At 38.5% G+C, this 15,002-nt stretch overlaps 1 protein-coding gene across 1 annotated transcript in view; it reads left to right on the top strand.

The window, feature by feature from the left end:
• The first annotated feature begins 3,300 nt into the window (after window positions 1–3,300).
• Window positions 3,301–15,002, top strand: part of ap4e1 (adaptor related protein complex 4 subunit epsilon 1) — a 52,637-nt gene continuing 40,935 nt past the window's right edge. The window contains exons 1-6 of the mRNA XM_080736243.1: window positions 3,301–3,421; window positions 6,068–6,217; window positions 8,363–8,434; window positions 9,267–9,390; window positions 14,049–14,122; window positions 14,733–14,854. Of these exons, the coding sequence (XP_080592369.1) occupies window positions 6,068–6,217; window positions 8,363–8,434; window positions 9,267–9,390; window positions 14,049–14,122; window positions 14,733–14,854 (542 nt within the window). The 5' untranslated portion in view covers window positions 3,301–3,421. The remainder of the gene's footprint in view (window positions 3,422–6,067; window positions 6,218–8,362; window positions 8,435–9,266; window positions 9,391–14,048; window positions 14,123–14,732; window positions 14,855–15,002) is intronic.

The following is a 15,002-nucleotide window of genomic DNA, read 5'->3' as shown; positions in this document are numbered from 1 at the left end:
TCTCGCTGTCTCACCTAACGGGGTCCTTGGCCTGAAAAAGACCCCATGTATATACTATGAGTATATACTCCTCACTGTGTGTTCACACTGTATAAACTCAAAGTAGTTACAATATATACTCTGACTGTGGATACTATTCTCAGTTAAAATATGATTATTTTTGCGGTCGTGGCCTGAAAAGGTTGAGAACCACTGCTCTACACTAAGTATATTCTCAGTATAAACACAGTCAGCTGGATAACATGATACCATGTGGCAGGGGTCTTCAACGTTTTCAGGCCAAGGACCCCTTAGTTGAGAGAGACATGATGTAGGGAGTGGGACCCCCACAACCTGTTCAATACTTAACTTGACCTTTCACTCTGTACTTAGTCTGCTCTTTTCCCCCTCTACACCAAACCTCTTTGCTGAAAATAGCCGATCTATAAGCTCACAACAGAGCTGCTGCGCGAGGCGTTGTGAGCTTGTAGATCTGCTATTTTTGGCTAAAGTTCTCAGAATATGGACACTACGGTTCAAGTGGTTAATATAAAAAAAAAAAAAGTTTCTATCACACAAAGTTTTGGAGGACCCCCTGTAGTAACTCTGAGGACCCCCTGTTGAAGATCCCTGCCATATGGTGATTTAGACTTTACAGCACACTTATACGACCACAATGTAGAAACAGAATTCTATTAAATGAAATGGCACCAGAGTGTATAGGATGACAGTTTGAGATGCATACAAATTTAAATAAATTAAACGCATATTTATTACAGCAATAATTTATGCGTGGATATGGAGATAATGTGTGAAGCATTCCAACCAGGGTAGAGTTCTGGGGAGACTATATTATTATTCTATGATGCAAGGAAATAGTTTAAACATGAAATGTACAAAATAATACATATTATATTTAAACCCGTTATGATATGACTATTTATTTTCTTTTCTTCTTTTTATTTATTGTTTCCACTTGGTCTGATTCAGTGCTTATCAAAGTCTGTTGTAATGATTTGTTCTTGTCGTTTCATTTACAGCAGTTCCCGATCCTTTTGTGGGTCAGAGAACACTTGAAACATCTCGAAAGAAAAGGCGTTCGCGGGCCACCCATGTGACCAGGCCTGTCACAATTATTACATAATCTCTAATCGCAATTACTTGACATAATCGCAATTATTTTGTCGTTAATCGTCATAATCGTTTCCATGTTGAAGAATTATCATATATTTTCAAGCATTTTCAAAAAAAGTTGAAATAGCAGTTCTAAAAGCTCACTCGCGGTCACTCGCATGGATTTCCACTATCAATGTTCTTTTTTTAAAGTATAACGTTGACTAATATGTCAATAATTTCTTTGTGTATTTAGGTTATGTGTCATATCTGCCATGTGCTACTTCAAAGCCTACAAGCCAAACAGAAATGTAATTGTCAACGACAAAAACAAAAACTATTTAAATTGTTAATCGCAATGATTTGACTGAGAATTGATCGTTGTGTAACATGTCATAATCGTGGCAGCCCTATCAATGGAACAAACATGGTACTTCAAGTTCATATTTATCGGTGCCACAATGAAAACTCTTCATTTAATTTTTCAAGTTTTTAATATCAAATGTAATATTATCATTAAAGTATTTGTTTATGTTAGCCAATTATTTGGGAACTGCTGTTTTTCTTTTCATTTTTTTAGTTTTTCTATTTTATATACATACTGTAACTGTATACTTCAATAAACTGTTTACCAGAACATCACATACAGACTGCACAATAAACTCAGTTTTGAATATCATGGCATGTTTTTTTTGGCATGTACACATTTTTCTTGTATCCAATCGATTCCTGTGTTTTCAAACGTTGTATCCTATTACCCAAAAATAGCAGATCTACAAGCTGCGAGGCATTGTGAGCTTGTAGATCGGCTATTTTTGGCAAAGAGCTTTGGCGTAGAGGGGAAAAAGAGCAGACTAAGTACAGAGTGAAACGTCAAGTAAATTAAGTATTGATGGTTCAAGTGGTTAAATATCTGAAAACACACATTGACATGAATCCAAAATACACTGATGATTGGGCTGTCAAACAATGAAACTATGGTATATGGAATCTGAACAGGTTGTGGGGGTCCCTGCTTCATCTCTCTCTCAACTAAGGGGCCCTGGCCTGAAAACGTTGAAGACCCCTGATATAGACTCACCTGCCAGTGAGGAGCCCCCACCGGGAGGACGTACTGTTGTATCCTACTGACTCACCTGCCAGTGAGGAGCCCCCACCGGGAGGACATACTGTTGTATCCTACTGACTCACCTGCCAGTGAGGAGCCCTATAATACAAAAAAAAAATAAGCATTTGGGTCCCCATCCGGAATCAATGGGGGTATTATTGACAAATAAAAAAAAATAGATAAAAAATGATTGAACTCAAGGCTCTATGCCATGGCATGAGAGAATACAGGTAGGTCATTTTGGGGGTGAACTACTCCTTTAAGGACTTAATTATATATGATACCTTTAATGCATGAATTTATTCAATTAATGCTTTTTGCCATTGACTTTTTGATAAACACAGGGAAATGCAACTGCTTATCTTTTATACGGTCACAGGTTCATAGTGAAATAATTATACAGTAAAATACCTCTTAACTTCAGTAGTTATTCATCCGTTTATTTAGTTTGTACAGTCTGAGGACTGTTTAAAAATGGCTAAATGTCGCCCCCTTCAGGCGGCATGGTGGCACGTTCAGCCATTTTAGTAATATTGCTTATTTATTATTACCCGAATAACAGATTTACTGGATTACCTCAGCTACTGTATAAAGTAAAAACAATTTCTGAATTATATAAATAGTCCTACTCCGATACAAGTAAAAGTCTGGAATTCAAAATGTACTTGGGTAACCGTAACAGTATAAAAAAGTATTGGCATCAAAATGTACTTAAAAGTACCAAAAGTAAAAAGTACAAAGTGTTTGAAAATAGCAGATCTACAAGCTCACAGTGAGCTTGTAGATCTGCTATTTTCAAGTGTTTTATAATATAAATCATTTAAATCTACAAATTAACTAGTCATTAAAGTTTTCAAATGAATGTAGTGGAGTAAAAGTAATAAGGCTAGTGAATGAAATGAAGTAGATCTTTTGTTTTAATATTTTTTGCCGAGTTGTTACCGTGGCAACCCTCAACGTCCCATAGCTCCGCGGGTCAACGCAGCCAATCAGGAGCGACCATGGACCCTCTGGGCCTATGGAATCTTTTCCCTGTTTACGCCGGATGTGACGTTACCGCGGCGGACGGTCACGTGATTCCACATTCAAACCAACATGGCTGCCTTCAGTGTGGAGCTGAGTGTTGTGTTGACAATAAAATATCAATGTTTTAATTAATTTAAACTTTAATGAGACCTTTTGATAGCCTTTATTTACATTGATTAGAGACAAAGAGTTACAGTAAGTGACATTTATTTGTTAGAATAAGTCTTAAATAGCTCTATATTGTGACAGTAATCATTGCTATAGAGTGTTTGTTCAGTAACAGTGTTAAATAGCACTATATTGTGACAGTAATCATTGCTATAGAGTGTTTGTTCAGTAACAGTGTTAAATAGCTCTATATTGTGACAGTAATCATTGCTATAGAGTGTTGCTATGCAAGGCAGGTTCATTTAGATAGATAGATACCTTTATTATCCCAAGGGGGGAAATCAGTTGCCCAGAGGCAGCACAGCAGTATAAGGTTATTTACAAAGTTACAGAGAAGTATGACAAAGATAAAAACAAAAAAACAAGAACAGAGTACCGATTACAGTAAGTACAGTAAGTACAGTAAGAGTAAGGTACAACAGGAAAGGGAACGAATAATATATACTGTATACATAAAGTGTCTTAAAGCAGGACTATCAAAAAATAATACAGTGCCCAAATCAAAGTGACCATAACAGTCAATGCTAGTTAGTGCAACACGTATCTCTACATCATGTCAAACACAAGCAGAAATACTAAAAGAAAACTACTAACACAACCTAATAGTGCAGTGTCCCAAGGTCAGAGCGATAAAAACAACTAGCAAAAAAAATATAAAAAAAATTGCAATGTAGCACATTGCAACAACAAGGCAATTGAATGTGTTTCAATGAATAGCTTACAACATTAAGCAAAGGAAGACATTATAATTCAGTGAAAATAAAGAGTATTAAAGGTATTTCTTATTCAGGACACAGAGCAAAAACAACAACTATAAAATAACAAAAGAAGTACAAATGAAACTCCAACTTTTTAGTATATATATATATATATATATATATATATATAGGATACCAATATTATTCAATGGACAGAGTATTGTATTGTATTTTGTAAGTTCTGTATAGACGCAGGTAGACGCAATAACGTAACCTTTAACCTTGAATGTTCAAGCCTGTTATAATCTTACATACTTAAGACCATTTCTATTATTATTATTGTTTTGTGTACGTTTTGGGCAAAAGAGCCATTTTTACATGGAGGTGCCCGCTCTTTAGAGTTCTCAATCGGTCTGAAAATTAAGCCCTAACTGGGCCGGCCCGAGGCCCGCCCCCTGCCCGACTAATTAATTAGCAACCCGGCCAGAAAACCTGGTTGGTTCAGGGATAATTTCGAGGGCTTAGAGCGCAAAGGGCGTAAGTGACATTTTACTTTTTTTTTTAAATTTATTTTTATGGCACACCTTTCCATTGATTGATTGATTGTAATTATTTAATTAAAAAAACAATATGTTTAAAAAATCTATACTTTAATACAGATTAGGCTTCAATGAATGTATTTTAAAATTTTACTTTTTTTCGTTAAATTATTACAATCAATGAAAAGCTGTCCTGAAAAAAAAAGGGTTAGGGTTAGGGTTAGTATATATATATATATATTAGGGCTGGGATGCGATTACAATTTTTAATCTAATTAATTACAGGCTCTGTGATTAATTAATCGCATTTTAATCGCACATCGATATTTGACCTGAGAAGCATTTTTTTTTTCAAGTAAAACACATGTTGTTGTACGAGTGAATCAACGAGTGAGTTTTTTAAATCTAAATTTTGCATCCACTGGGCCAAGCAAAGCACTCTGATCGGCTACTTCTCCCTTTGCGTTTGTTGTCTCTTCTTGGTTGGTGCATCGCTATGATCGGTATGCCCAAAACTGAAGGTTCTGAGGTGCAAAAACTAAGTGCGATTAAAATGCGTAAATTCTTTTAATCGCGTACATTTTCTGTAATTAATTAATCGCAATTAATCAGTTAAAGTCGCAGCCTTAATATATATATATCCACAACTTTCTAACATCCCATCATGCATTGTGCAGAATGTGCAGGCAGCTTCTGTTCTGGCGCCGCAGCCGAGTGTGATCTACAAGCTCACAACGGTTGCATCTGCGACGCGACGTGAGCTTGTATGTCTGCCGTTAAACGGGAGTGTCCCGCAGATAATGCTACAGTAAATTCTCACGGAAACAGGTGGATAAATAACGGCCTTTATGCTCCAAGCTCTCGATTTGAGAACTCCACCACTCTTCCTGTTACCAAACATATTACTCTCTTTAACTCACCCACTGCATAGGACGAGTTTGACGAGCTATATTTATGGGTCCACTCTGCTTATGACGAATATGACGAGTTATCAATTAGCTTTAATAACTATAAAACAAAAAAGTATGATCGCCGATTCGCCGTCCATAGCGCTCTATGGAAGCGCCCTATTCACAAAAAACGGATCTGGATGTTCATGAACGGAAATGGGGGGGCGGGACAACGACGCCTGTATCCTGTCTGCCGAAATGTCATCCGGTTCAATGTTGTGCAACACCAGCGTGGCGCTCAGTAGGTTTCGCTTTGAGCGATGGAAGGCTGTAGTGTTTTGTTGCTTACCGTGCCTGGATTGTATTGTGAATGCAATCGGTGAACCATCGCGCAATGGATTCGCGCGCGCGCCCACGTTAAAGGTAGGCAAAATCCTGGTGGTGTGGACCATTAGAAGGGTCTTAAAAATAGCGGTGGGTGAGTTAACCATGTATCTGTGTATAATGTTTAAATAATAATAACAATGATGATATTGTTGTGTTTAGATGAGTGATGTGGTTGAGAAGACCCTCACAGCCCTGCCCAGTCTCCTGGCATTGGACTCCAACCAGCAACCTTCCTCTGGAGGTAAACTGTCTTCTGCCTCCAAGCTGGGTCAGCTGATCAGAGCCATCACTGAGCTCAGCTCCAAACATGTGAGTTACACGCACGCACGCACGCACGCAAGCACGCACGCACACACGCACGCACGCACGCACACACGCACACACACACACACACACACACACACACACACACACACACACACACACACACTCACGGACACACGGACACGCATACGCACGCATGCACAAACGCAACTTTTTCATGTCAATGACGCCTAGAATTACATGTATTTGACCACAGACCCCCATCTCAAATATGTTGTTCCAGAGACAAGAGCAAGAAGGATTTGCAGTTACAAATGTCTGCTTTAAAAATATATACATTGAAAGATTTGCACACATTTTACATTTCACGAATGCTATCTAGCTTTCATGTATGTTCATTGAGAGGAGGCGAGTGCTATGGGCTTACAGTAGGTGGAGTCACATCACATCATTCTTCAATATGTCAATCAAACACGTCATTCATTCATCACTTCCAGGAGTCATTGCCATGCTGGCTTGAGGTGGACATTTTATTTATTTTTTGCCACGGACATAGAACACGGGTGGACATTCTAGACAATAATATTACCATGCAGAAACACAGAGCATTTTTTGTCATGTATGTGGAAAATAGCAGATCTACAAGCTCACAACGTGTCACATTTTGCGACATGTGAGTTTTTAGTCTGTGCTTAAAGTGGTTAAAGTGATTGTGATGCTATATTGATATTGATATATTAACTGATTTTGCTGGGGGATTCTCCATAGAAGGACAATGTTGCTTATGATTGCTTTATGAATATTATTATTATTTTTTCTATTCATGTTTAGTTGTATTTATCATTTATCAGTGCTTAGTTATAATGGACAAAGATGCTCTTATTCAGAGTCAGAGTGACAAGTAAACATGAACTCTACTCAATAAACAAGAGGGGAAATAAATAGACACTTAAATAATGTGCAGAGGGAAGAATTCAGCGCCTCAAAGAAACTAGTACACCAAGGGCGTGTTTCACAAAAGCAGAATTAAATAAGACAGGATTTAAGCCAAATCCAGGTTTGACAAATGTCTGCTCCATACAGCCTAGCACAGCCGTTCCACTAAACTCCAAGCCAGGCTGAGAAGGAGAGACTTTGTGGAGCCAGGATGGTAAAGCCAGGCTGAATGCGCGTTCACATATTCCTCTAAAAGCCTGTGAGGTCGATCACAGAATCCTTGATCGTGACCAATCATGGAACCAAAGACCAGAGCAGCGTTCTTCCTGATCATGGCTAAGTTAAACCAGGAGAGCTGCTAAATCCTGGCTTAATCCCAATCTAGGTTTCTTTAAACAGGCCCCAGGTAAACTAGGGAATTAATGAAAAAGTCGACAAGTCGACCCAGTCGACTTCATTTCACAAGTCGACTCCCACCAGAGAAAGTCGAAAGTCGAAGTTGAAAAAAAAGTAATACTTTCTATTGTGAAAATAGCAGATCTACATGTAGATCGGCTATTTTCACAATTTCTGCCTCTATTTGACAATTTGGACAAAGTTTAATTTGTCATTTTAGAGGAATTAAAAAGTCCTTAAATTGGCACTTTAGAAATGTGAATATACCCTTTATCTATACACTTAAACTTTATGTTGGTTTGTTTACAATTGAGTGAGAAAACAATGTTGCACGTTAATATAATCATCTGGGGACCCCACAAAGTAATTGGGGGGTTGTGTGTGATGTGATGACATCATCAAATGATAAAGTCGACTTCAACTTTTTTTTACTGAGTCGAGTCGACTTGCAAAAATGCCCTAATGTAAACCTAATGTAAAAGGAGCAAGGTACACCAAAAAAAGAATATACATGAAGTGTTAAAACAGTCAACGCTCATAAGTGTAAAAGCAATACTTAAAAAGCAAATAGCAATACTTAAAGCACAACTTATCAATACAGTGCCAAACAAAAGTGTTCATAACAGTCAATGCTAGTCAGTGCTACAAGTATCTCACTGCCATGTCAAACACAAGCTAAATACTCAATACTACCAACACAACTTAATAGTGCAGAGCCAAACAAAGAGTGTTGTCCAGGGTGTTTTAGGGCAGAGAGGAGAGGCTCTCTGCTACTCTGGAGGCCATACAGACGGTGTGTTTATCAATGTTTATGGCTGATAATATGACATGACATGAATGTTCCTTGTGTTTCCACAGGAGGAAGAGAAGCTGATTAAACGTGAGCTGGTTTCCATCAAGGACCAGGTGTCTTCTCCAAACACCTCCATGGTATGACACATTCACTGCTTGTACTGAGGGATGGGTCCATATGAACGTTTCATATCACCATTATTGGGAACAAAGAAATTGCTGTATTAGATTACGGTATTGGAGTGGAACATTTGCCCAAAAAATTGCAGATCTACCAGCTTGCGACGCGTTTTGAGCTTGTAGGACGGCTAGAGAATTGGTAGAGTGAAAAAAAAAAAACATTAAAAGTACATTATTTTCAGGTCCGTTTTGCCAATTATAGAGGGTTTAAGTGGTACTGGGTATGCAGCTCGGCAAATAAAAGGTGAATTGATCCCAGTGCATGACGGAGGACGTTATCACGATAAATTCGTGAGTGTTTTTTTTATCACGATAAACGATAATATCGATTATCGTCCCATCCCTAGTTTGTACTATAAGTCAGTGACAAATACAACACTGTTGGAATAACTAAAACAAATGAGCCATAGAACTCATGTACTTTCTGTATAAAGGCAAAAATACATTTTCATGGAGGGATGATTACTGTCACAACATAGAGCTATTTAACACTGTTACTAAACAAACACTCTATAGCCATGTTACTATCACAATATAGAGTTTTAAACCCTTAAGAAAATACATTTATTTTAACTAAAACCTACACTGTGTGTATGCGTTCATGTGTGTAATCCCTCCCGTCCATATCTCCCGTCCAGAGGCAGATAAAGGAGATGATGATGGTCAGAGCCATGTACTGTGGGTTGGGGTTACGGTTAGGTTTAAGGTTAGGTTTAGGGTTTGGGTTTAGGGTTAGGGTTTAGGGTTAGGGTCATGTGTGTAATCCCTCCCGTCCATATCTCCTGTCCAGAGGCAGATGAAGGAGCTGATGGTCAGAGCCATGTACTGTGAGATGCTGGGATACCAGGCTGACTTCTCCTACATCCATGCTATCAAACTGGCCCAGCAGGGCAACGTGCTGGAGAAGAGAGTTGGTAGGTATTATCCTCTATACCTACTGTACATGTTATCACCCTAGAGAATAGAGTTATTATCCTCTATACATACTGTACATGTTATCACCCTACATATTATCCTCTATACATACTGTACATGTTATCACCCTACATATTATCCTCTATACATACTGTACATGTTATCACCCTACATATTATCCTCTATACATACTGTACATGTTATCACCCTAGAGAAGAGAGTTGGTACATATTATCCTCTATACATACTGTACATGTTATCACCCTACATATTATCCTCTATACATACTGTACATGTTATCACCCTAGAGAATAGAGTTGGTACGTATTATCCTCTGTACATACTGTACATGCTATCACCCTAGAGAAGAGAGTTATTATCCTCTATACATACTGTACATGCTATCACCCTAGAGAAGAGAGTTATTATCCTCTATACATACTGTACATGTTATCACCCTAGAGAAGAGAGTTATTATCCTCTATACATACTGTACATGTTATCACCCTAGAGTAGAGAGTTATTATCCTCTATACATACTGTAGATGTTATCACCCTAGAGTAGAGAGTTATTATCCTCTATACATACTGTACATGTTATCACCCTAGAGTAGAGAGTTATTATCCTCTATACATACTGTACATGTTATCACCCTAGAGTAGAGAGTTATTATCCTCTATACATACTGTAGATGTTATCACCCTAGAGTAGAGAGTTATTATCCTCTATACATACTGTACATGTTATCACCCTAGAGAAGAGAGTTATTATCCTCTATACATACTGTACATGTTATCACCCTAGAGTAGAGAGTTATTATCCTCTATACATACTGTACATGTTATCACCCTAGAGAAGAGAGTTATTATCCTCTATACATACTGTACATGTTATCACCCTAGAGAAGAGAGTTATTTTCCTCTATACATACTGTACATGTTATCACCCTAGAGAAGAGAGTTATTATCCTCTATACATACTGTACATGTTATCACCCTAGAGTAGAGAGTTATTGTCCTCTATACATACTGTACATGTTATCACCCTAGAGAAGAGAGTTATTATCCTCTATACATACTGTACATGTTATCACCCTAGAGAAGAGAGTTATTTTCCTCTATACATACTGTACATGTTATCACCCTAGAGAAGAGAGTTATTATCCTCTATACATACTGTACATGTTATCACCCTAGAGAAGAGAGTTATTATCCTCTATACATACTGTACATGCTATCACCCTAGAGAAGAGAGTTATTATCCTCTATACATACTGTACATGCTATCACCCTAGAGAAGAGAGTTATTATCCTCTATACATACTGTACATGTTATCACCCTAGAGAAGAGAGTTATTATCCTCTATACATACTGTACATGTTGTCACCCTAGAGAAGAGAGTTGGTACGTATTATCCTCTATACATACTGTACATGCTATCACCCTAGAGAAGAGAGTTATTATCCTCTATACATACTGTACATGCTATCACCCTAGAGAAGAGAGTTATTATCCTCTATACATACTGTACATGCTATCACCCTAGAGAAGAGAGTTATTATCCTCTATACATACTGTACATGCTATCACCCTAGAGTAGAGAGTTATTATCCTCTATACATACTGTACATGTTATCACCCTAGAGAAGAGAGTTATTATCCTCTATACATACTGTACATGTTATCACCCTAGAGAAGAGAGTTATTATCCTCTATACATACTGTACATGTTATCACCCTAGAGAAGAGAGTTATTATCCTCTATACATACTGTACATGTTATCACCCTAGAGAAGAGAGTTATTATCCTCTATACATACTGTACATGTTATCACCCTAGAGAAGAGAGTTATTATCCTCTATACATACTGTACATGTTATCACCCTAGAGAAGAGAGTTGGTACGTATTAGCTTTTATTATTATCATCATCACCTACTCATCCATACCTCAGCTACTCATCTGTACATCACCTACTCATCCATACCATCAAACTATCATATCTCTGCTGTCGGGCCGAAACCTCCTAACTCCAAAATGTTCATTTTCGGGAAAATGAGCAAGTGCAGTTAGGAGGTTTTGTCCCAAGCACTTTTTACTACTTTCCATTGGTTCAATATTATTTTAGCCAACACTCAGATGTAAAGGGTGTTCAATAGCACTGATTTATTCCAAAAAAATCTAAAACCTCAAAAATGGAGTTAAGAGGTTTTGGCCAGACAGTGAAAAATTATTATGTTGGCACACTGCTGTGATCTGTTATTGTATGGGTTATTACTTTATGCCAGGGATCAGCATCCTTTTTGAAATGAAGTTCCATGTTTTAATTTTTTAGTCAGTCAGTGTGCCATTTCAACACAAGTTTTAATGACACCCCATCAATGATTCAGACATTCTTTGATTGGCAGGACATTGTTATAACGATCATTAGACTCAGATCAATAACCCACCAATCTCCCAGACTCCCTCCCCAGCCAGATCAATAACCCACCTATCTCCCAGACTCCCTCCCCAGCCAGATCAATAACCCACCAATCTCCCAGACTCCCTCCCCAGCCAGAGTTCAGCATTTTAATTCATGTAGAATTATGTGCAGGATGTAATTTGCTGCAAATGATCTGAATTAAAGGACAACTCCGCCATAAATAATATCTAGGCTCATTTTCCTACTTATATTGATCCATAAAGACTGTCCATGGGGTCTATTAGGCAGAAATGCCCCTGTTGTCCAGTTTCCCAGCAGAACCCAGCAGCCATCATAGCTTAGCATAGAGTGGAGCCTATAAGATATAGCTTTAACACTATTTGTTGTGGTCAAAAGTGTTTTTTTTTTGTTACTAGTTGTCATTAGAAACACATCCATTCCTTGGTTGTTCCACACAAGCCACAATCTCATAAATCATGTTCTGGGATGAGCATTCTGCACAACTGCCAATCAAAGTGACTGTACAGGCCAATCACAATGAGTCTTCTCCGGGACTTGGCAAAACACAGAACAGCCTGACATCTGTTTATCAGAGTGTGGTGGCATGTGTGTGTAATGGCAACTAATAACAGATTCATAAAAGAAAAAACACACTTTTGACAGAAACAAATAGTGTAGAAGTGATAGGCTTATTAGGATCCACTCTATGCTATGACAGCTGCTGGGTTCTGCCGGGGAAACTGGACAACAGGGGCATTTCTGCTTAATTAGCCCGCCCACTCAGCAACTTCCAAATGTAATGCAATTTCCAAATAGTAAAGTATAAAATAGGGCTAGCATGATCAAGAACACAAGACAGTAAAAGGAACAAATAATTATATTTTACTTTACCATTTGAAAAAATGATTTGTTGGCTTTAAGTAAAGGGATTTCTGTGTTATTTTAGCAGGGTTTACCCTTCAAAGCTGACGTCAGCACCAGGAAGCTGCTGAGAAATTTGCTGAGTGGGCGGGTCATGAATAGGGCTAATAGGCATAACATTTAAAGGGCAAGTTCACCTCTGGGACAACCAGATCTTATTTTATTGTTGTTTGGGACAAGATCAATGCAAAATGCACCATCATTCATGCTGAAATGCTAAAATATCTCAAAACACAGATTGAACACAAAAAAGGATTGTGTTGATCTTGTCCCAAACAACAATAAAATAATATCTGGTTGTCCCAGAGACGATTGAAAGAATTTGTAATACCTCTAAAATGACAAATTAAACATTGGCCAAATTGTCAAATGTTAGAGGCAGTAATTGTGAAAATAGCAGATCTACATGCATGACCATGTAGATCTGCTATTTTCACAATAGAACTGTGTTATACGAAATGTAATGCCTCAACTCTTAGTGCTCGTCAGGATGTGGGGGGTCCCCAGTTAAAATGTGATTATTTTGGGGGTCCCCGGCCTGAAAAGGTTAAGAAACACTGTTCTATTCAATGGAGTTTCAACTCAATGTGACCGTAGTGTCAAATCACAAGTCGTCTCAAGACACTAGATCAGAGAGCCCACGTCGTTCCACCCTGAGCAAGCATTTCTGCGACTAAAAACTCCCCCTGAACTGGATAAGAAACATCAGGCAGACCCCAGGCTCTAGGCCGGGGCGGTAGAGCTCTTCACAAGCGCCCGATTCCCCAAAATACCCGATGGATCCTCACAAGCATATTAACTCTTACTGCCATTTAGGATGTTTATAGTCTGCTGCTCACGGCCATCAAAGTAGCTTACCTTTGCGATTTTATAGAAAAATATCCATCCATTATTTCCAACCGCAATCTTTTGTAAAAGACAGGTGTATCGCTCATCTAGTTGTGAAAAAAATAAATAATAATGAACGAGGCTGAAGTTTGTCCCTCGCTCACACCAGTTGTAGAGCATAGAAATGGAGAAATTAGATCCAGGCACAGAAAATGGGGCTTCTGCTGCAGAAACCCGCGCCGCCCCTCATCTGCTCAGACAGGCTCTGGCGGGGAAAAGAACGAACGCTCGGTATGGAGGTGTCACCGCGTGAAAAAAGAAACGTGCGTTCGTTCGCCGGCAAAATAGTTAATACAAACGTGTGTGCGTGTTTGTGTGTGTGTGTGTGTGTGTGCGTGTGCGTGTGCGTGTGTGTGCATGTGCGTGCGTGTGCGTGTGCGTGCGTGCGTGCGTGTGTGTGTGTGTGTGTGTGTGCTCCACCAGGCTACCTGGCTGTCTCTCTGTTCCTGAATGAAGGTCATGAGCTGCTGCTGCTGCTGGTCAACACCGTGCTGAAGGTTTGGACTGGGGATTTGTTTAAATTAATTGTCTTACATTGAGTCATTGGTTGCCAATGGACAAATAAAACAATGCTTTAGACAATTAAACAGCATCTGAATACATTATTGTCATTATATCATTAAAGGGATATTCCACTTTCAACAGGGAAACACCTTTTCTCCACATACACACCCATTGTAACTTAAACTTCATTTTAACCATGATGTATTCATTAAAAACAACCATTAGTTTGACGTTACAATGGGTGTGTGTGGGGAGAGGCCCTGGGCCTGGAGGGCCTGGTAACATTTACATCAAATGTCTAAATATTGACACAAGCAAATTAAAATTTAAAAACTGTCCAGGGTGTTCATAAAAGCCTGATTTGACAATCAAATGACCAAATGTTTTTTGAAAGTGGAATATCCCTTTAAGTACTGGTCGGATCATCCAGACCATAGTTATCTGATTTAGTCACATGGTAAGAGACAGGCTATTACATTTTCTATTGATATGGTGTATATATATATATATATATATAAAAAAAATAAAAAAAGCCACACACAATAAAGCAGGAGAGTTTATTAAGTGTTTTCTTTATGTTGTGTTTTATTTTTAATTTTTTAGGACCTTCAGAGCACCAACCTCATAGAAGTGTGCATGGCTCTGACTGTAGTCAGCCAGATGTTCCCTAAAGACATGATCCCTGCTATACTGCCCCTAGTGGAGGAGAAGCTCAACCACCCAAAGTAAGTATTAACACCAGTAAGACTCCCTAATCAGGAGATATGTGACCGTCAGGTCGCATACACAAACTTTAGAAGGCAGTCGTAGCCAATCAGGAGGGAATATGGGAAATGGGACAGATCCATGTTGATGACATGACTGTAGAGATAC

The sequence above is a fragment of the Nannobrachium achirus genome, assembly GCF_963921795.1.
Source record: "Nannobrachium achirus genome assembly, chromosome: 11".
In the NCBI taxonomy this organism is placed as follows: domain Eukaryota; kingdom Metazoa; phylum Chordata; class Actinopteri; order Myctophiformes; family Myctophidae; genus Nannobrachium; species Nannobrachium achirus.
This window is presented reverse-complemented; position numbering and strand designations above follow the sequence as displayed.